Raw genomic sequence first — 21,730 nt, forward strand, 5'->3', positions numbered from 1 at the left:
TTGCAAATACTGTACTCCCACATCGTTATAACGAATTGTAATTGAATGAAAATTAAAGTCACGATATTGTGTGCCTGCCTAGAGATGTTTTGAACGTAGCTTTTCATCCAGTAAATTGCTGATCGGACAATTTTGGAACAAATTTTTGCGACGAATATTTACAGCTCGTTTTTCAGTCATAACTTCGTCCGATCAAAACCGTTCTTGAAAAACAAAAGTACGTATTTTTCACTACGGTCTATAAAGAAGTTGTCCCGAGCCTTATCCCATTTTTGTTTACAGTCATCATATAATACAAAATCTTTTTTGATGCATTGGAATAAATTAAAAATCAAAGCACTAAAAGTTTATGGATACGAGTACAGTATTTTTCCGCGGTTTTTCGTCTTGAGCTCCTGACAGGTCCTCAGCGCATGCCACACTTCCATAGAACTTTCATGCGTACCCGCAGGTGAACTCAATTAAATAGCTTATATACCGCCGCTTCCACACTTTTGGGATGAATTATCGGAACGCAATACTAATGCTCCGGTTCCAAGCATACCTTTGTCAAATCTAAACCAGTCATGACTAAATTAATTAAGAACAAAGATTAATTAAGAAGAACACAATGTCAATACGCTACAGCGAGCGTGCGAGAACTTATTTGCCCGCTAAGGTCTTTCGCAGCCCGCAAAGCGCTAAGTTCGGTATGCGAGCAAAGGTTGATAAAATATTGCGTTTAGCGTGCTACGCAAATATGAAACGGACACAAATCATCTTGCAGCATTTTTAGATAGGGAAACAAGTCTCGAATAATAGGAAATATCAGCAGGATAAATTAGAAAGGACAATGGTTCAGGCGGTATATTTGGTGTTCTATTGAAGGGAGATTTACTCAATTTTATGTACAGATATACTTTTCACCTATTAACAGAATATGCCGGGGATATAATTACCTAAAATTTAATAAATAAATAAGAAAATAATAAATAAATATGCACACGTAAATACCGGACTATATTTGGAAAATACAAATAATAAATTCAACAAGAGCCCTTGGGATCCATGTGTAAATGAAATCGCATCAATTGACAGAAATTCTGGCGAATGTGTTAGCTAAAGTCTAATGAGATCGTGACTTCATTCGGAACATACCATAACATATCGGAACATAACAGATGAAGTTCAAGTCAGTAATAGGGAAACGCAACTCTTATCAGCATCAGCTCAGAAAAAGCGGTCGGTAAAACAAATTGCACATCCGACCTCGTCTTGCAAACACGGCCAGGCACCTGCAGAAGCAAGCTTCCACTCGGCCTAACGCCCACACGGCCAAGCTTCCACTCGGCCTAACGCCCACACACGTCTATGTGCCTGTTCGGCTGAGTGGCATACCAAAATAACGACAGTCTTTTCAGGTTATTTATTAAAATTTAGCGTTAAAACTATCAGACACTGAATTTGTTGTTACTAAGATCCATTAGAGCTACGTTAAAATTTCAATCGGAAGGTATAATTTCTCAGGAAAATCCAATTAAGCTTTTTCGTACGTGATGCCGGCAGCCGTACTGAGGTACAAACAACGTGCTTTTTGAGGTTTCAGAATTATGAAGGTTCCTATCACAATTTGGAGAATGTACGCAAATACATAGTAGACGAAAATGATAAAATCCACGATTGGTCTATAGGTCCTACGAGGGAAATGTTGGAGCCGTACTATTATAGTTGCACGGGCTTTCTAATCACTCTTCACCTACTATCTTCTAGTCGACGTAATCATGTGTTAGGGAGATCATCACTGCATAAAAGGAGGTTTCTTCTACAGAATGCGAAATGTTTTCTTAGAATAAAATATTACACCACAATGAATGTACGACGCAAGCTCAAGATGGCCAGCAACACTCACTTCCATCGAACGCTAACTCAATAGTAATAAAGCTCTCAATAGACACGACGTCTAACGTATAAATATGTTCAATCTACACGTAGGTAATAATTATACGGCAAAACGTCTACATCGTTAATTTCTGTTATTAAAACACTACGCATAATGTCAATGTGGTTGACTGAAGTTCAGTGCGTGGAGCCTGCATGGCTTAATGATACATTTACCGCAGAAAATTGTAGCAACACAGAAACTGGAGTCTAATATTGACGGTAATTTTAGGTATCATTTCGCAGACGCTACTCACGCATCAGCATGAAGGCTGCTTCACTCTAAAGCACGCTATGATCACGCCGTCATGTTTACCCAAAGACAGCTAATAACACATGTACATCTCGTATCTAAGAGGGATCATGTCATCGACGTTCATGAGCCAGAGGCAGTTACATGAAGGTAACATGTCTTCCTTACCCTATTTCACGATATCGAAACTTTCACTATAATCTGCGCATCAGATATTGTATTTGCAACACAAGCTCATCGTACTCATGTTCCTAAGGTCTAAATATCACACAAGTATTCACGAGAAGCCATTTTTGCATGTCTTTTTACTGATAGACTTCGTGAATGTCGAGTACAGGTATACTTCAGGGGAGCATATGTACAAAGGGGCCATCACGTGGTTCTTGTCTTTAACATCAACAAAGGCTAGAAAAATCGAAGTCATGGCATTCATCTTACGGTTAAGTCCTCAAATTTGAGTCTGCATAATGCACTACTGTCAAGTTCGTCTGAGAATGGATTGTGAATTGTTATTTGTAAGAGACTAGAGTTTACTCTTCAGGAGTGTTGTGGAACCAAACACTTGCCATGAAGGGGTACATAATTTTTGTTATAATTACTACATTTTCCTGCATGAATTTACTGCAGCCGAAAAAAAAAACAAAACAAATAAACTTCATCAATTGAGAGAAGCTCCCAGGAAACGCCTCAAAAATAAAACTATTCGTGTGCATTTTAAGTGTGAGGTAACCAGGGCTGAACCTTCGACGCCGGAGACTTGCTCGAAGTGTACGGAGTGAAGGCGACGCCACTTTTGTTATGGTTTGCTTTATTAGACTTAACAAGGGACCCGTGATCAGCTTTACTGTTGTGCTGAACGCTCCTGTACTGGCCGTGTTTCTGAGCTGAGCTCGGCATGTGAGATCCAGCAGGTACTGAGCTCGGTATGTGAGGACCAGTAGGTACGGAGGTTGTCATGTGAGATCCAGCAGGTACAGAGCTCGGTATGTGAGGCCCAATAGATACAGAGCTCAAGCTTGCAGGACTTCTCTGATCAGGACGCTTGTGATGCTTGGATTGACTAACGTGGTTTGCTGCTCGGACTTGAGTTTGACCAGGGCCGAGGACGCCTTTAGCGTTCGCTTTATAACCCTGGGAGCTGATGCCACCTCCCCCCATGTGCTTGGACCCGGAAGTGCTCACTCCTCCCATGCCATTCATTTTATGAGGTGATTGATACATTTTTTTGCCATACACCGTAGACGATGAAGGCTGCAATATAACAGATGCGGTGGATGTGGGCAGAGGAGTTGCTGCAGTTGACGCTGCATTTCCCGCTTGTATGGATCTAGCTTGTACAGAAGCAGACGTTGCAGAATTAGATGAGCGTTTCCCATGCAACGTGTTGTAGCTATCTTTCGAATTGGTAGGCTTAGCCGAGGATATGCCATGAACAGCACGGCCTGATACGCCCTTCTGAGCAAGATTTTCAGGCTTATGGGACGATAGGTCCTTGGCACCCGACACGATTTGGTGAGGAGCGAAATAAGGTTTAGGTAAATCTGCAGGCGTCGTGATGACGAACTGATTCTTGGACCAAGAGCCACTGGAAGAAATGGGTTCATTTGACTCAGCTTGGATTTCGGACCGTAAAGTTGGAGAGTTCGATGATAAATTTAACGTTGAACCAAACACTGTGGTATTTACACTGACAATGACACTCGAGTTTCCAGTAAACTGATTCTTACTACTCGCACTCAGTGCGGTCGGAGCATTGGTCGATGGTTTGGGGGAACTTCGCATTACTTGATCGATGGCGAATGGACTGGGCAATCCTGAATTGGAATTTGCAATGATTTTTGCGGATGCTTCAACGGACAAGCTTTGCGGATGTGCAGTAGCAGTGTGATTCAAATGAACATTCGAATTGTGGGTCATTTGGTTAGAGGTATAATTCTTTCGGGGAGTCGTTGAAGATGATTGGCTGAAGTTATTTTTAGTTAAAGTAGAATTGTAGAGAGTGGTCTGCATAGTGATTGAGTTTACTGACGTAGGCGTAGTGGAAATAAATGGAGGTGTTCCAGAAGCAGTAGTTGACCGAGAAGACTGCGATGACATCGAAAGAGGAGGGTTGACTGGCGAAGAGCGAGCAGGCACCGGTGATGTGAGGTCGATATTCAGAGGCAACACTGCGCTGCCAGGGAGTGACGGCGGCTGAGGCTGGTAAGGCACTGGACTCGCAACCGAACCCTCGGTGACGGATGCGGGCAGAGTCACGGTAACCATGGAAGAGTTTAATTTAAGGCCTGTGTTATTGAGAGCTCCGGGATAGGCCGTGACTACAGGCCGCAGTTGATCGCCAGTCTTGGCCCCGTTGATCAAGTTCACAGCATCGAAACTCAGGCAGGGACGCTTGGCAGGTGAACTCAAATCGAGATTGGCAATTTCAGCAGATCTAGCGTTACTTCCTTGTGAATTTATTGGTACGGTCAATGTGGTGTTCGCGGCATTCGCAGGCGTTAAAATATTGCCAAGACCTTTGGATTCCTCAATGGTTGTCGAAGATGGAGTCAAACCGTTTCCGATGATCATTTGTTTTCCCCTACAAATAACTGTCGTCTGTGGGACGTCTTTGCATTGCAACGAATACGCAGACGAGTTGATACCTTGCTTGGAAAAGTCCGTAAGTTTGTCTCCATGTGTTGCATTCGCAGCATGGGACGTTGAAGGTATTGAATTGTGAGTAAGATTGAGCGCATGTGGGTACAGAGAACCACCGATAACGGGGGAGGGACTAACAGGACGAGAAATCGCAAACATAGTTTTATCGAGGTTAACAGGAGAGTTAACAGCAGACTGAACATGGACATTATTCAACCTGTTAAGCACCAGTTTTCCATTTGCGTCAATATATGAAACATTCTCGTTTGGGCCCGTCACAAAATCTGTTAAAATTTCTGAGTCTTTGCCAGTCTTGAAGCTGAAACCATCGACTACGGTACATGGGATCCCAGGAACCGTCGGAATTTGAGACAGTGCGAATGTGGATGACGAAGTAGGTAAGCTGGTCACGGGCTTGCTCACAACCATCAAATTCCTCCCGACGTCGTTAATAGCTTTCCCTGCTGCACTAGTCACCGCAACCGACACAGAAATGTTGCTGCATAGAGCCCCAGGCCGGATGGGGGAACCGTTGTCGTAGAATGATGGTATAGCATGGGATTGTCGACCTGCACTGCAGAGCTTCGTTCCTACACCGTTACTCTGCACTCCATTGCCGACACGAGCCACTTGCTCGGCATTGCTCAGCCCATCCTGACAGACCTCACTTGCGAGGGCCATGCTCACATTAGGTACACTTTCCTGCTGCCCACTCGACACAGGTGGGCATGGATTAGAAGCCGCGAAGTTTACAACAGCTCGTTGAGGCTTATCGTCACGACTCGGCAGTACCTCTAAGCCAGCACCGTCGTTAGACTTGTTAGCTTCAGTGGAAAAAAGGGCGGTGATTGCCTGCAGATGTTGGTGCAGAGTGAGACGATGAGCGTCCAACTGTTGACGTGTCTGCACAAGCTGTTGTACCTGCTCCTGCACCAGCTGAGCTGTGCTGATGACCGCGGCTTGGCATCTTCGTACACCGGCGACGTGGCTTGCCAGTACAGCATTGCTCGCCGCTCCTGTCATTCAGACATACAATCAACAAATCAAACCAACATGGCCAGTTCGAAGCATCGTGCACCAATTTCATCATATTAGACTGTTCATTGATATGAAATAAACGAATGCATTACGAATAGCGTACTCATCAAGTTTTAAACGTTATTTAAAATACCAAATTTCTCTGGCGATGCCGTATCTGTAAATAATGAACAATGAATCGAACAAATAAATTTAATTGGGGCTGGAAACATGGATATTCAAAGTTGAAACCAATAGCTAACATAGTAAGAGAAGCTTATAGCAAAATTTCTTCAAGAAATTTATTTATGCGCGTCATAGTACAATGCCGGGCAAATATTTATAAAACGAAATTAAATTTTACAATGCGGGGATGTGGGGTGGGCACCCACCAAGAGCAGCGGCAGCCAAGAACTGCTCGATGACCTTGTCGAGACCGTGCAGGCCAGCCAGAGACGCGTCAGCTTCGGGGGGCGGCAGCAGCAACACGTCCTCCTGACCAGCCTGAGGATATTACCCTCGTCAGTCAATCAGCAATGGTTTCAAAAGTTAATCGAATTCATATAAAGAGAATTTAAATCGTGTTCCTTGATCTCAAGATGAATGACGATTTATTAATACAGCAGTAATAAATCGTTATATTTCTATCCAACAAACGAGTTTCCATGAGCATGTATGAAAATGAATATAACCCAAAAAATCGCAAATTGAAATCATGTTAGCTTATCAATATCATTTTAGAATATAACAACACATTTAAATCAACACACGGGATGTATGTTAAAAATCTCAACAAATGTAAATAACTGAATTCATTCAGAAAGCATTTTCCCATTACTCACATGGTGTACAGCTGGTTGGGGAGCAACCAAGCCATGCGGCAGCACGGTACCGTTGATACCGACCACTTCAACGCTGCCCATGTTATTTGTGCCGGCAATATTACCGGGAGACGAGAGACTGACGCTCACGCCAGCAGTTGGGAGTTGACCGTTCAAGAAGCTGCAGGGCACTTCAACTTTGACCGTCTCAGCGTGGCCAGGGAAGTTACCAGGCAAAGCGGTCCCCGCGGGAGGAAGGGGCTGAGGAATTACCAAAGTTGACGCGCTGGTCGTGGTAGATTTGCCTGGGGAGGCAGGGAACGAGCCTGGGCCGGAGCCGTTCTCTGAAGTTTGACCTGACGCGAAGCCTTGTTCAACATTCAATTGAATCGGTCTGCCGTCTACGCGGGAAATTTCCGCGAACGAGGATGGCGTGTGTAAGATTGGCAGTGGTAAAGTGTTCTTTGCCGGTATATTTGCAATGTGCTGAATTGAAACAGAGTCCGAAACAGAAGTAGCAATGGAGGACAGCTGAGCCATGAGTAGCTCGCGAGCGGCTCCAGTCAAATGTTGTTGTTGACTGAGCAGCTGCATTTGAACTTGCAGTTGTTGCTGAGGTGGCATCAGTGCTATTTTTGACAAGAGGATTTCAGAATTTTGAAAGAGGACTCCTGAGTTTTTAGAGTCTAACAAGGAGCCGTGCTTGGAGTTATTAGCGAGATTATTAGACTGAAGGATTGGCTGCAATGGCGCACGACCATGTACCGTGCCAAACAACAATTGTCGCTCAGATATCTTTTCAGAATTGGCGACGACCAAATTTCCAGACACAGGAACTTGAAGGGTGGGGCCGTTGGCAGCGCAACGCGATGAGTTGCTTGCTTTCAAAGTCCCCAAGTTTTCTGGCTGCCAGTTTGATGCTTCAGCTACGCTGAAGATGTGACTAGCTTCGATAGAAACTTGGGTTTCGCGCTCTCGCAGACGCGCGAGCAACGCAGCACACACTGTACTCGTCATGCTGTCCTGCAGCGCACTGTTGGAGTAGCGCCGCAATCGCTCCTCTAAGGCCATTTGGTACTGGAACTCCAGATCTGGTGAAGGAAACGGTGATAAAATATTATGTACTCTGCACAAACGTGGATAAAATATCATGTACTGTACACAAACGTGGATAAAATATAATGTTCTGTGCACAAACGTGGATAAAATATGTACTCCGCACTTAGCGCTTTGCAAAATATTCGAATTTTTAGAACATGTAGGCAAATCAATATAATTGTTCAGAATTCATTCATATTTACTTCAGCCATAGAAATTTTTTATTCGTCTGCCTCCTAGAAACGACCAGTTATTCAGCCAAGGTATAACCAAGAGAAGTAAAAGGCAGCCCCGAGATTTTAGAGTCTCATGCTGTGAAATCATGGACAGAAAATCTTATGGCTTCGATTCAGACTTGATGATGACCACAACGCAAGTCTTAGAAAACGACTATGAGAGCATTATTGCCTTACAAAAAATTAATTGACTCACTCTGAGCGTCGATGGGGTGTTGCTTCTTGAGCCCGATGTCGTGGAGGAAGGCGTTCTTGTTGAGGTCTTGTTGCGTTTCAAGCAACTTCGGGTTGATGAAGCCCTTACTAGCAGAGGGCGCTATGGCAAGAGCGAGCTGCTCGCCCGAGTCTGAGATCTTGAGGGCGGGGGAGGGACAAGCAGGAGGGGAGAGGAGGGGATGCAGTTGTCGTACGCGACGTTCGCAGTTACTGTAGAGCACTTCACCGGCAGCATCGTGGGTCACCAAACCCACGCATTTGAAGATGGCAATTTTCTGTTATTAGAAGAAAAAAAAATAAATGTTCATCATCATCAGAATAAGAAGAAACAGAATTCTGTTGTGTATAATTGAACGCATATATATAAATCACCAGGAGTGATGAATGCAGATACTACTCATAATTGGACCTACCTCTTCCGGCAAGTCTAGCGGAGCCGGCAGGCCTTTATGCAAGAGAGTGACTCTCTTCTTGGTGATGCTGCCTTGCCGCTCCTCCAGTAGCTTTCTCTTCAGCTCTGAGCGAATTACTCTCATTCCCTCTTCTCTTTTCTGCCGGGCTTCTTCTTTGCGATTCCTCGCCTCTTCTCTTGCAGCTTTCTCCTCCTCTTTCCGAATCCTGATTTCTTCTTTTCTAGATCGCGGAACTTCAGATTTAATTTCCCTCTTGATATTGGCTTCTTCCTTTATGATGCTTTCCTGTAGCGCGTGCTGCTGCTGTTCTAAATGGGCTTCTTCCAACGTCTTGAGCGCCTCACGCAGCTTCTTGCACTGCGCCTCCTGCTTCTTACACTCCAGACGCTCCTGCACCTTCTGATCAGCTTCCTGTTTCGCGCGCAGGTCCAAAAGACTGACGGGGGACCTAGGCATCTCAGGAGTGGCCACGCGTGGAGGAATAATGTGCACGTATGTGGACGCTGCGGTCACGGATGGCAGCGAGAAATTGCTTCCGCTGTTGAAAGGAAGTTTCAAGGATACTGTCGATGCCCCCGCACTGTGCGTTAAAGATGTTGCTACATTGGACACTGCCATCACTGACTTGGAAATGTTCGACGCATCGAAAGGTATGCGCTGTCCGGTAGTCATACCTGCCGAGGGAGGGCAGGAGCTTGGGACGATTGACTCACCGGCCGATTCAACTACCAACGCTTGGTTTGTAACAGCCGAGTTCACCGATATCGGGAGGCCACCAGAAAGTAAGGAGGAAAACATTGGAGCAGAATAAATCATTTTGTGTTGAGAGCTAATGCCCGAAGACACGGCAATCAGAGATGACGGAAGGAGACCGCTATCGGTAAGCAGTAAGGAGTTTGAAGGAACATCTCCATTACTTCCTGAAAAACCAAGTGCCCCGATAGAAGTCACCGCTGCAGATGAGTTAAAGTTTGCTAGGAAATTCTGCTTGTCGGCAGCACAGCCAGCTAGATTCAATTCAGTCAGGTTACTCGGGCCCGTTGTTGGAGGGAAGTTTGTGACAGCACAAGCAGTCGATACTGCAGGCGGAATAGAAGCTGCCATGGCGTATGACTGAGGATAGAACACAGGCACAAAGTCAGGTGTGTCAACTGAAGCCGAACTACACGAAGCAAAAGTCACAGGCAAACTTGTCGCGACGATTTTACTAGACGATTTCGGAAAATCTGCTGAATTTGGGATACCAGTTACTGAAGATACGATCATGCCATTGTTGGCAACAGTGGAGGGTATGAGAGGATACTGTAAGCCTATCGTGTTGACTGCTGATGATGGAGGTAAGTTGGTGTCCTTGTTAGCCGGATGCAACACGGCCATTCCTGCCTTGATGAGAACATTGCTTGAAACATCGACAGGTTTATCGCCCACTAGCTGACTATGTACAGAACCAGCGGGAGAAGAAGCGACGGATGAAACAAGGTTGCTTACATAAAACGACAAATTGGGTTCCGACTTTGGCACGAGAAGTTTTTGCTCCGAAGAAACCGTTAATGCTGAAGAGACATCGGAGAATTGTCCCTGTAAATTCAACCCCATAGGGGGATAAGAGAAAGTACTGTGTTGAGTTGGGAAGTCGACTTGCATAGGCTCTATCTTGCACTGCACAACACCGGGCAGGGGGGTTGACCACACTGATGTAACGATTGATTTACCGCTTCCTGACAACGTCCTGCTTGTCTCCACAGGAATAGAGGCACGCGATTGCGCTACTCCTGAATGATTGAAAACTACTTCATTCTTGTGCTCATCAACGCCAGGTTCAATCTTCACAGAGACAGAGTTCTTGTTAAGGAAAACTTGGTCCGGCGTACAGGAAGGTAGAGAAGCAGAGGTCAAGCCACCGATAATTGGGTTGCTCGTGCTCAGTGCGGCATTGATTGAGTTAGCCAATGACACAGCAGTCGGAAGGCAAGTTTGAGTCCGTCCTGGAGGTGACACTTCAAACGGCCTGACTATGAGAGATGTGGCCAGTTTCGGGGCCGTTGTCACACCAACGGTTTGTCCAGAAGGGAGGTTATTCGTGTGGTACATCGCACCTAAAACCGAAGGGTAAGTGCTAGACGAAGCTGAATTAATACAGGGCCCGTTACCAATTGTGCTACGCGGTTCACGTCCCGTGATGGCGTGCTCGCTGCTGTCTTTGGAGGTGTTCACACTGGCGTAGATGTGCCCTGCAGGCCCGCCAAGCGACATCACAGTTGATGGGTCCAATGGGATACAAGTACTTGGGGTCGAAGAAGTAAGCAAAGAAACTGCTATAGGTGGAACGCCTGCATTGGGCGTGGTCACGTTAACAGAAGTGGCCACGAGATTTGAAGAGCAGTTCGCCGGCGTGATGGCCTTTCCGGGAAATGAGGTCCCCGTCATTCCAGAAGAACCGCAGGTGATGTTTGTAGCAGGAATACCTCCCATGGAACTAGTGCATATGATTGACGTGGCAGGGATACCTGACAAGTTGCCCGAACCCTCAAATGAACTGGTGTTACAAACCATGTGACCTGACGTGAGTAAAGGCGTGGACTTACCGACGATAGACCCTGACACTGTGGGGTTAGACAGCAGTGAAATTGCACTACCAGAGGCTACAGGATACTTGGTTGTACTCGTGAGCCCTTGTGATGTAGGTATCAATGGTATAGTTGATGTGGTACCACCGACTTGAGAATATCGAGATGAACCCAACACACTGTGCGTTGCAGTCACCACAGGAAGAGCAGATGCGCCCAACCGCTCGGCGACCGAAGAAATTGGGATGCCTACGCGGTCAGCAACAGACGACGGTTGGGCTGAGAATGATTGAGTGGTGAAAGAGAGAGCTAAGGTGGTGAAGGCTAAAGGCTGAGTGGTGTTAGGCAACGGCTGAGTGGTGATAGGCAATGCGTAATTTGTGTGAGGTAATGCTTGAGAGATGAGTGACAGGGCTTGAGAGGAGAGTGGTGGGGTTTGAGTAGCGAATGGGAGTGGTTGAGAAGGTAGAGATATAACATGAGTAGAAATGGTCGTGTTGTTACTCGTAGGGTTTGCTGTTACTCGCGCAGGTGCTGGGACTGCAGAAGTGGTGTACGAGAGGGCCTGGGAGGAGAATGACAATGGGAGAGTGGTGAGAGACAGCGTCTGAGACCCCAGTGGTAAAGAGTGAGTCGTGAGTGGCAAGGAGTGGTCAGTGTAAAGTAAAGATTGCGATGTGGCAGTCAAAATTTCAGTCTTCATCTGCCCTGCGTCCGGCGTGGAAAGAGGGAGCGGTTGAAGGGCCCCAGGCGGGGTATAGGGGACGCCGAGGGTGGTTGTGGAGGGGACCAGGGATAAGCTTGTGGCTGGCGTGGGTGGTAATACGGATCCCTTAGACTGAGAACTTAGCGATGAAGGTAGGGAATGAGGGTATGGAAGCTTCGTACCCGAAGGGACTGTGGCTCCTGATGCAAGTCTAGATGGGGATGTTGACGGAGGGATTTGGTGGGGAGCCACCACGAGCTGTGAAGAGAGAGATAAGGGCACAGAACTTGTCGGGAGTAACTGAGGGTCGAATGAAGCGGCAGTGTCGGCACAAGTTTGGGGTTGAGAAGAAGGCTGGCTACTGTAGGGCATGGATTGCGCAGCAGCTGGGAGGAAAACAGCTGCGGGGAGAGACCGTGCAGCGTTCGATACAACCGCGGCAGGCGGTGAAGTGGTGCCTGATGGAACTTTTTTTTGGTGCAATATGTTGGTGCTGACGTGGTTTCCTTCTGTGTTAGGTGCTTGGGTGAGGCCCCCGGCGAGCTTCAGTCCGTTCACCCCCCCAAGTGCAGGCAGCACACCCATTACGGACTGCGCAGGACCTTCAACAAAACCAGTCGGTCTTGAAGAAAATGTTTCACTAATACTGCATTGCATGAAATTCACACAACAAATAACTAATATTAATGTCACTTATTTGCTTAGATCGCAAGTTGACTAAAATTTTAAAAGCGAAGAATAGTCCACAAAAATTCATATCTTTATAGAAAACGTTTCGGAGTCCAGCTCCATCGCCAGTTCGTAGCTCCAGCTCCACTGACGATGGAGCTGGACTCCGAAACGTTTTCTATAAAGATATGAATTTTTGTGGACTATTCTTTGCTTTTAAATTTTTAGTTAAATAACTAATAATTTAGTGAAATATAGAAACTATATCACTCTATAACATATATACGTTTGTACGAACTTAAATATATTGTATACTATTCTGGATGAAGCCAATAATTTTTCAATAGACCTAGCCGATCTCTTCAACTAGCAATACTCAGCATGAAACTACTAAGTGCTAGCGTGACGCTAAAAAGACAAAAAACTTACCTTCTGGTAAATTCTGGCTCAACAGCAACGGAGATTCAGAAACGCTGACGTGAGCGTTCCTCTCCTCCATCAGACCAGACGGCCCATTTAGCTGGTCTGCAACGACTACACTATTGACACCAGGTACCAAAGAACCACACAGACTAGGAGAACTGCTCAAGACTGGAGCTAAACTTCCCCCGACGATGGTTGAGACAACAGTTGGTGTGGACGAGCTTCTAACACGACTGCTAGGCAATATTTGGGATCCAGTCGTAGAGAGATCTAAGGTTTTGTTACAAAGACTGCTAGAGTCTGCAGCGCGGCTTTTTATTGCACTAGAGTCTGCAGTACGAGTTGCCAGAGACGCAGCATCTACACTTCTCGTGCTGACAGACACGGCATCTAAATTCCTTCCCCCGGCGTCCGTACTGGGGAGGAAGGTGCCATTGGTGTTTACTCCCACGGTCGGCAGTGCTCTTGTAGAAGACACGTTAGGAACGGCACTCGGACCATTAATATTGCTATTGTTAGGCAAGGGGTTTTGAACAAGACTGTCGGATTTTCCCGTGAGGTCGTGGGTGTTAGCCCCGGACACGGGGAGGGCTTGGTCCCCGAGGGTGTATGGGGCGGTGGTCGTCAGTAGTGGGTGAGGGCCATTCGAAGTGAGGGCTCCACTCGAGGGGATGGCGTGGGATGAATGTGAATTATTCGAGTGGGCTTGAGTGTGGGGGCTGGAAAGGGGGCTGCGATCTCTGAGATGCCGATCTGAAGCCTTTGCCCGATCTGAGAAAATACAAGGACTTAATTTACTAAATGCAAATCAAAGAACATTGATCAACATATTACTGGACGCGTGCAAATCTAGGCGCACGTCACGCGCATACTTCAGCCTCGTTAAACTCACTCACCCCGCAGGTTAGATTAGGTACGGGAAGATTAGTTTGGGCGGAGAGTCGGGGTAAGTGGATCGCACACCATAGTTCGCACACCATAGATCGAACACCATGTTTGATTGTACTTGTATTTCCTTAAATATCTGAATTAATGATGGAACTGGACTCAGAAGCGTGTTTAATTAAGTTATAGTGAACTTAGCGTTTTGTTTGCTTATAATCTCTTGTTGTAGACGTGTTGAGGAACATTTAGGAGATTCTAAAAGCAATGAAGTCAACTCGCATGCAACAATGTAACTCGCAGATCACTCGGTGAAGATGGATCAGTCAAATGCAATGAGCAATCTGCACATTACATTACTTCCTACGATAACGCTAAAATGAGATGAAATCATAACTAGAATTGATTTAAAATAAATCAAATCTAAGGGCTTACCTTCATGTTGTTTGTGCCTCTCTTTTTCATGCTCTCTTTCTCGTTCCCTCTCCCTCCCTCGTTCCCTCTTTTCTTCTCGCTCTCTGCTCCTCTCCCGGTCTCGTTCTCTTTCCTTGTCTCTCTCTCTTTCCTTCTCTCGTTCTCTCTCCAATTCTCTCTCTCTCCGCAACTCCAGTTCGTATTCTCTCTGCCGCATGTCCTCCTCCAGCTTTAATCTGCATGCCAAACAACATAAAAATAATACAAAATACCATGAATTAATACAATATATACGCCTTACAACAAGGAAACTTCTTTCAAAATAACTCTTTTCTCCTAATTAAATATGACGAACTGTATAAATTTTGGGACTCCTATCAGTAGTCTGCTCAAATTACAAGTTGGTCAAGAATTTATCAAACCACCAAATAGAATCAAAATCAGTGGCAAAAATCAAAACATATATTAACAAACGAGATTAAATCCTAAGTAACGACAACAGAACATAAAAGTCTAACGATTTAGAAATTGACGCTGTAAGAGCCTTTAACGCGCCACTAAGATTAAATTTCTGCTTTAAAAAAGGCAGCGATTCCAAAAAATTTGATACCCAAAATGGCTCTCAGACACAGTGACGTAGGAATGTTTTACAGAAAGGCGCACAGCAGAGTGAGGAGGATTAGAGAGTGGCAGATGCGAACGAAAGCTCCTGCCGTGGAGTTCGGAAACAGGGGTCATACTTTCAAAACTCGCTAAGTGAACGTAAAAACTTATGCTCTATTTTCTTGTCCATGATTGATGGACTTGGCTTGAAAGGCCTTCAATGATTGGCTGATAAACATACGATCTCTTAACTTTTTTTGAAAGTATGGGCCCAGAGATGTAGGAGTTACGTGACGGCATTGCGACGTGCCACAACTGTAGCATACCACGCACAACTGTATTCATTAACCATAGAACAGCACATATAAGGATGTTATTCCTGCCCAGACGATGATACTCGGTTCGGAATTTAGGTTTTTGGAATCGCAGCATATTATTAAACGGAAACCATATCTTAATAACGATAGCAGTTCGTATCTCCTTTAGATTGCAAATCTAGAGGTTTAATGTTTGATTGTACTCTTCTCTTAAATCTCTGAACTAAGAAGTAATTTAATTTATTAACGACGTTTCGAATGTGACATCATTCATTTTCAAGTTATAGGAAGCATTGAATACTGAAATTTTGGCGGAAATAAGAACATGATACACGTAAATATGATACAACACGAAAATTACATTACACATTCATTACATGTCGTACACTCATTACATGACATTCGTACACTCATTACATGGCATTCGTACACTTATTACATGACATTCGTACACTCATTACATGACATTCGTACACTCATTACATGACATTCGTACACTTATTACATGACATTTGTACACTTATTACATGACATTCGTACACTCATTACATGACATTCGTACACTTATTACATGACATTCGTACACTTATTACATGACATTCGTACACTCATTACATGACATTCGTACACTTATTACATGACATTCGTACACTCATTACATGACATACGTACACTCATTACATGACATACGTACACTCATTACATGTCATTACTATAAGATAGCAGAATAAGCTTGTTTAAACACGAGTGGTTAATGACCTGAGAAATCATTGATTGAAATTTTCAGGATCGAACAATATTCTTCAGTGGACGTTGGTTGATGAAAATTCAGGTTCAAGGAAGTAATTTAATTTATTAACGACGTTTCGAATGTGACATCATTCATTTTCAAGTTATAGGAAGCATTGAATACTGAAATTTTGGCGGAAATAAGAACATGATACACGTAAATATGATACAACACGAAAATTACATTACACATTCATTACATGTCGTACACTCATTACATGACATTCGTACACTCATTACATGACATTCGTACACTTATTACATGACATTCGTACACTCATTACATGACATTCGTACACTCATTACATGACATTCGTACACTTATTACATGACATTTGTACACTTATTGTATGACATTCGTACACTCATTACATGACATTCGTACACTTATTACATGACATTCGTACACTCATTACATGACATTCGTACACTCATTACATGACATTCGTACACTTATTACATGACATTTGTACACTTATTACATGACATTACCACTGCAGAACAGCCTGTTACTGCAGTCTGCGTAGGTCAAGAGTTATAGGTTTTATCTCCTAAAAAATGAAACAAAATTCAAAAATAAATTTGAAGATAAATTATTTTAAAAAATGTAGATATAAAGCTGTACATCACCTATCATTAGCACCAAGAGTACAGGCAAAGTATACCACGAGAGGCCTAGAGAGTAAGTTTATAAAGTTGGAGATTAAGTTAGAGGGTTATTAAAAGGTTTAGAGGTTAAGTTGAAAGAGTTAGAGAGTAAAGTAAGAGAGAAGGCATATGTGGCAACACTAACCTGTATCCCGGATGTGAGAGGGACATGGGGTAGAGGGAGGGATGGTATGGAGAATAGGTCGACTGCAGGTCCAGCGCGAGGGGAGGTCTGAGGGAAGCTTGAGCTCCCCCCACAGAAGTGGGAGTGAGATCAGGGGCTCTGTATGGCTGGAATCCCCGGACCAAGAGGTCTTCCCCAAGCGATGAGGCGCGAAGAGCCTCTGATGTCACCAAAGCCATCTCCCCACTGAGGCTGTCCAGGCTCTTGCGGGGGTCTGAGATGAGGGGAAGAGCGTGTGTTGGGGCTATGCTCACTGTAGAGGACTGGGAGGACGAGCTGGGGATGTGTTTAGGGGAAGATCTCTGCGTGGAGGAGTGGCCTTCCCCGCTAGTTGAGCGGCCACCTCCGCCGCCATCTTTATCGCCCACTGCATGTAAACAGAACATCATGAGTCATCATGTCAAGCCATGTTTTAATCATGTCAAGCCATGTCGTAACTCTGATAAGACAAATTATAATAATTTTGCAAGGCTAAGGTAAACAAACTATTATAGATTATTGAAGTATTATAGAGATAAGACTCGTATTAATAAAGTATCATGGAGAGATCCTATATAGATCAATGGGGGTGCCACTCCCACCCACTCACCGAGTGGCGACGTGGCGTGCTTGGCTAAGGTCCTGAGGGCGGCAGCAAATGACGACGCCGACGATGAACTGCCCGTCCCCGTCGTCCCCAGGGCGTGGTGATACGTGGCGTCCCTCCCCACGGGTGACAGCGGGCGTCCCGGGACGCTTGTGGTGAGGATTGGGGTTCCCAGAGAGAGGGGAGGCGCAGTGGAGCGATACGAGGAGCTGTTGGTGGTGAAGGTGGAGGAGGAGTTGAGGCAGGGGGAATTGGGGGAGGAACTGTGGGGATGAAGGTGTAGGGGAGGACCTGAGAGGCTGACTAGGTGGCTGCTGGGGTAGTGGCTATTGGATAACAGACTCGAGGGGCTGTTGGATAAGAGGCTCGAGTGGCTGTTGGATAAGAGGCTTGCATGGCTGCTGGATAAGTGGCTGGAGAGACCGCTTGCCAAGTGGCTTGAGTGGCTGTTCGAGAGATGGCTGGCGTGGCTGATGGCTAGCAGGCTAGAGTGGCTGTTGGCCAGGTGGCTAGCGTGACTAGTTAGACCAGCTGAGAGGCTGCTGGGGATGTTGCTGGGGCTGATGATCCCCACACCGCTGCCGGTAACCTGCAAGTCCATAGTGGCAAACCAGAGATTATTTAGAATCAGTTCATTTTCAATTTAATTATTTACTCAAGATTTAAACCAATATCTTATGTATGTTAATGCTGGTATCCATGATACTTTACTGGTCTACTTATAGGACTCCAAAATGAACTTGAGGGAGAGTCTAACAAATTCTTTGCATTGCCGGTAACCTGCAACCAACAAAACCTCAGGCATCACAAAGCTTCATAATTACAAAAACCACGCATTATTGTGAAATGTTCTTTGTCGTTGCCTGAAGTTCATCAGTCGCTAGAAATGCTCGCTAACAAATGTACAGAATTTCAATCATCTACTGCACCAATGACTGATAAGAAGAGAGTACAAAATTTCAAAGAACAAATTTCAAGCTGATATTGTGAAAAATGGAGTCACTAAACAAGACTAGTCAAAAAATCAAGCAAAAATAAGATTACTCTAGAATAAGAATATGCCTTAAGCTCATGGTCAGAGGGAGGACGTTTTGTTTTTAAAATAAGGATGAAAGATACATCCATATTGGACAGGGCTTGCATCGTAACTGAATTATGGAAGCATCAAATTAGAACTAGCAAGGTTTCATCAAGTGAGATAGACCAAAAAGTCTATATGTTATCTAATAATTGTAACTTTTAAATGGGACAAGAGAGGATCATTCATCATGCGAGGATCATTCATCAACATCCAACCTTCAGAGCGAGAAGGGATTTACAAATTCCTGTAAACAAAATTTTATTGGCCGGAATTGTGAAGAAGTGGAGAGCAAGATTTGGATGGGCTACCGGCGGCTTATCGGCGCCACTCTACCAACACGGTGGCGCCTTTCCAGGACACCGCGCGCCTAATTCCAGGATCGGGAATAGCGTTCACTGCAATCCAGAGGAGATTCCCATGGCATTCCTCACCTTGGAATGGGGCGGCTGGGGATTGCCGGGGAGTGACGACGTGCTTGAGGAAGAAGGCAGGGGAGGAGGCAGCAGATGTGGGGACAGGGACAGCTGTTTACTGCTGCCCGCTGCTGCTGCGCTACCGCTACCCACTCCTGTGAAATGAGCTGCATCAGCGAGTGGCCCGAGTGGGGGTGAATCGTGAATGAGTGGCCCGAGTGGAAGGTGAATGAGGGACTGTGACGTGAATGGGTGGTTGCATGTGAAGTTAGTGAAGGAGAGTGACTGTAGCGAGATGGAAATTGCGAGGGAGTGAATGACATGAGTATTGATGCACAACATGGGTGGACTTGTGTAGGATATGGGATGGGGCGATGGGCAAAACATAACCAGCATATGACTTCAGATTAATCGTGAATTCATGACTAATTTTTTTTTTTCATTCACGCAAAATCGAAGTTACTATCAGCCTTAATTTAGTGGCAGAATATTTCATGATGGGCCGTCAGGCAGATGTGCAAACACCGAACAAAGTTGGTATCGATCGCATTACCTAGTTTGCGATCTTATTCTTCGTGTGTGATCGTCATTCGTGAATCGTGCGAAACCGTAAGCTGCTCACAAATTAATATTCGTGAGTATATTACATAGTAACTGTTTACAGAGTATAATTATTGCAATGCAGTCAAAATCCCTACATAGCTAAGTCCATCCTTAAAAATTAGGTATTTTCCGCTCGCATCCCATTTTATCATATTAGCTAGCTACGGAAAACTCCATCGAAAAACCATTGTCTAATAGAAATTCTTTTAATCGAACAATTTCGTTGTACAAAATAATTTTCTTCACGAAATGCGTCATTTTCAATCGGCGGCAACATCCCAGATGGTGAACATACAAAATCTGATTTGACGCCAGTTGTGCGAGTTGACGGGTAGCCTAGTGCTTTCAGAACTAAGAAACCACCTCATTCTAAATAACGTATAAGGATTTGAGTTCATGTGGAACGAAAAAGTACAATTTATCCACCTCACCTGAACCTTCGCACTCAAATTAACTAATCGTTTTCAGTTACAAAATGATGCATTCATGAATGTCGTAGTTACACTAACAACAAGCACACCAATCAAATCGACTGCCAACGACACACTGATGACTATTGATTGACTAAGTAAGATGACAAACGCTTAGCCGCCTAAACGTTTGTTAGCATGAGCATTGTAAGTCCCCTCTTTCTTGTGCTACATCACACCTAACTGCATAATTTGACTACCTATGTCGTTACATGCCCATCATCAATAATATATAAATTAAGGATGGCTGATGTCTATTACTGTACCTAGAGAACATTGATATTGGGAACATTATTTAGGTATGCCGTATGCCTTAGTTCTTGATCTATAAAGAGCCCGACTGACGCGTCTCGTCGAAATCACGCGACATAGTTGCCCCTATGGCATTATGGCCTAGGCGCTCAGTATTACTAGGCAATATTCTGGTAAAAGTTAAAATATTGAGCGTATAAAGGATGCCTTATGAATAATACTGAGTGTAAAGGGTAAGCTTGATGAGTAAGGACAAGTAGCCTAGATAGGTGCCCAATATCTAGCTTTGTTAGAGAAATAACATGTAATTTGTCTTAGATAAGTGACCTTTGAATACGACAGCCGATTCCGTCCCACGAACCTGATTAATTTGAGGAGGCAGCCTGTCTCCACGCCTCACATCACTAGTCCCCAAGCCTCACACCGCCTGTCTCCACGCCTCACACGGCCTGTCTCCATGCCTCATACCGCCTGTCTCCACGCCTCACACCGCCTGTCTCCACGCCTCACACCGCCTGTCTCCACGCCTCACACCGCCTGTCTCCACTCCTCACATCGCGTCTACACGCCTCACATCGTGTCTCCACGCCTCACACAACTTGTACCCAAGCCACATACAGCATGTCTCTACGCCTCACACCACCTGTCTCCACGCCTCACACATTCTGTCTTCACGCCTCACACAGAATATCTCCACGCCTCACACCGCCTGTCTCCACGCCTCACACCGCCTGTCTCCACGCCTCACACCGCCTACCGCATGTCTCCACGCCTCACACCGTCTGTCTCCACGCCTCACACCGTCTGTCTCCACGCCTCGGTCATGCCTCGCGGCCCTTTCATCACGGCAATTCATATTTATCATCCTCACCCCCTCTCCGGCCACTCACCCCCTCTCGGCCCCCCCCCATCGTTCCCTCAACGAAGAGATGGGGGTGAGGGGATGACGGGGGGTTAGCTATACTTCACTGTCACCGTTCACTCCCACTCCCTCTCCTTCTCCCCCTTCTCCCCGTTGCCTGATCTCACCCTTTACCTACCCTGCCCTTTATCTTTCCCCTCCTCTCCCTCCCAGCCTTCTTTGTCCATTTTTTTACTCATGGTCCCTAGTGGCGCTCTGTCGCCGTCGCATTTAAACGTTTACTACGTCATTAAGTCCAGAATTCCGGTAAGAATAGCATTACGAACCTAATGCTGGACGCATCCGCTCAGATGGGTGGGGGTTGAAGGGACTTTACTCAGACATTTAAATCAACCCACCGATTATTTGCTCAGGACTGTACTGGTACCCCGCGCTGAGCACACGACGGTCGTGGTACCTGCGCTGAGCACACGACGGTCGTGGTACCTGCGCTGAGCACACGACGGTCGTGGTACCTGCGCTGACCACACGACGGCCGTGGTAAAACACCATTTGGTAATGCAAGCTATTAACCAAGCACGTCGTTTACACTAGCAATACAAGGATCGCTTCAGTTGCACGGTCCAAGATTGCTGGTTCCTTCAAACCAG

General features: G+C 45.4%; 1 protein-coding gene across 1 annotated transcript; it reads right to left on the minus strand.

Annotated features, from left to right (window-relative positions):
- Window positions 1-832: 832 nt before the first annotated feature.
- Window positions 833-21,319, minus strand: LOC108681541. The gene is made up of 11 exons (XM_018170585.2): window positions 21,259-21,319; window positions 18,912-19,048; window positions 17,403-17,988; window positions 16,775-17,180; window positions 14,294-14,508; window positions 12,983-13,747; window positions 8,612-12,486; window positions 8,179-8,473; window positions 6,670-7,739; window positions 6,220-6,331; window positions 833-5,826 (listed from the first exon to the last, which is right to left on the minus strand). The coding sequence occupies exons 1-11, from the start codon at window positions 21,317-21,319 to the stop codon at window positions 2,885-2,887; spliced, it is 10,464 nt and encodes a 3,487-aa protein (XP_018026074.2). The 3' UTR covers window positions 833-2,884.
- Window positions 21,320-21,730: the final 411 nt, after the last annotated feature.

Source organism: Hyalella azteca, unplaced genomic scaffold, assembly GCF_000764305.2.
Source record: "Hyalella azteca isolate HAZT.00-mixed unplaced genomic scaffold, Hazt_2.0.2 contig4677, whole genome shotgun sequence".
Classification (NCBI taxonomy): Eukaryota; Metazoa; Arthropoda; class Malacostraca; order Amphipoda; family Hyalellidae; genus Hyalella; species Hyalella azteca.

Bases quoted from the DNA above. Each gene is read 5' to 3' on its own strand.
- LOC108681541 (XM_018170585.2), bottom strand. From the start codon at position 21,319: ATGAGTAAAAAAATGGACAAAGAAGGCTGGGAGGGAGAGGAGGGGAAA. The intron at 19,049-21,258 runs GTAGGTAAAGGG...CTCATTTCACAG, and splicing joins GGGGAAAGATAAAGGGCAGG to GAGTGGGTAGCGGTAGCGCA. The intron at 17,181-17,402 runs GTGAGTGGGTGG...GTTTACATGCAG, and splicing joins GCACGCCACGTCGCCACTCG to TGGGCGATAAAGATGGCGGC.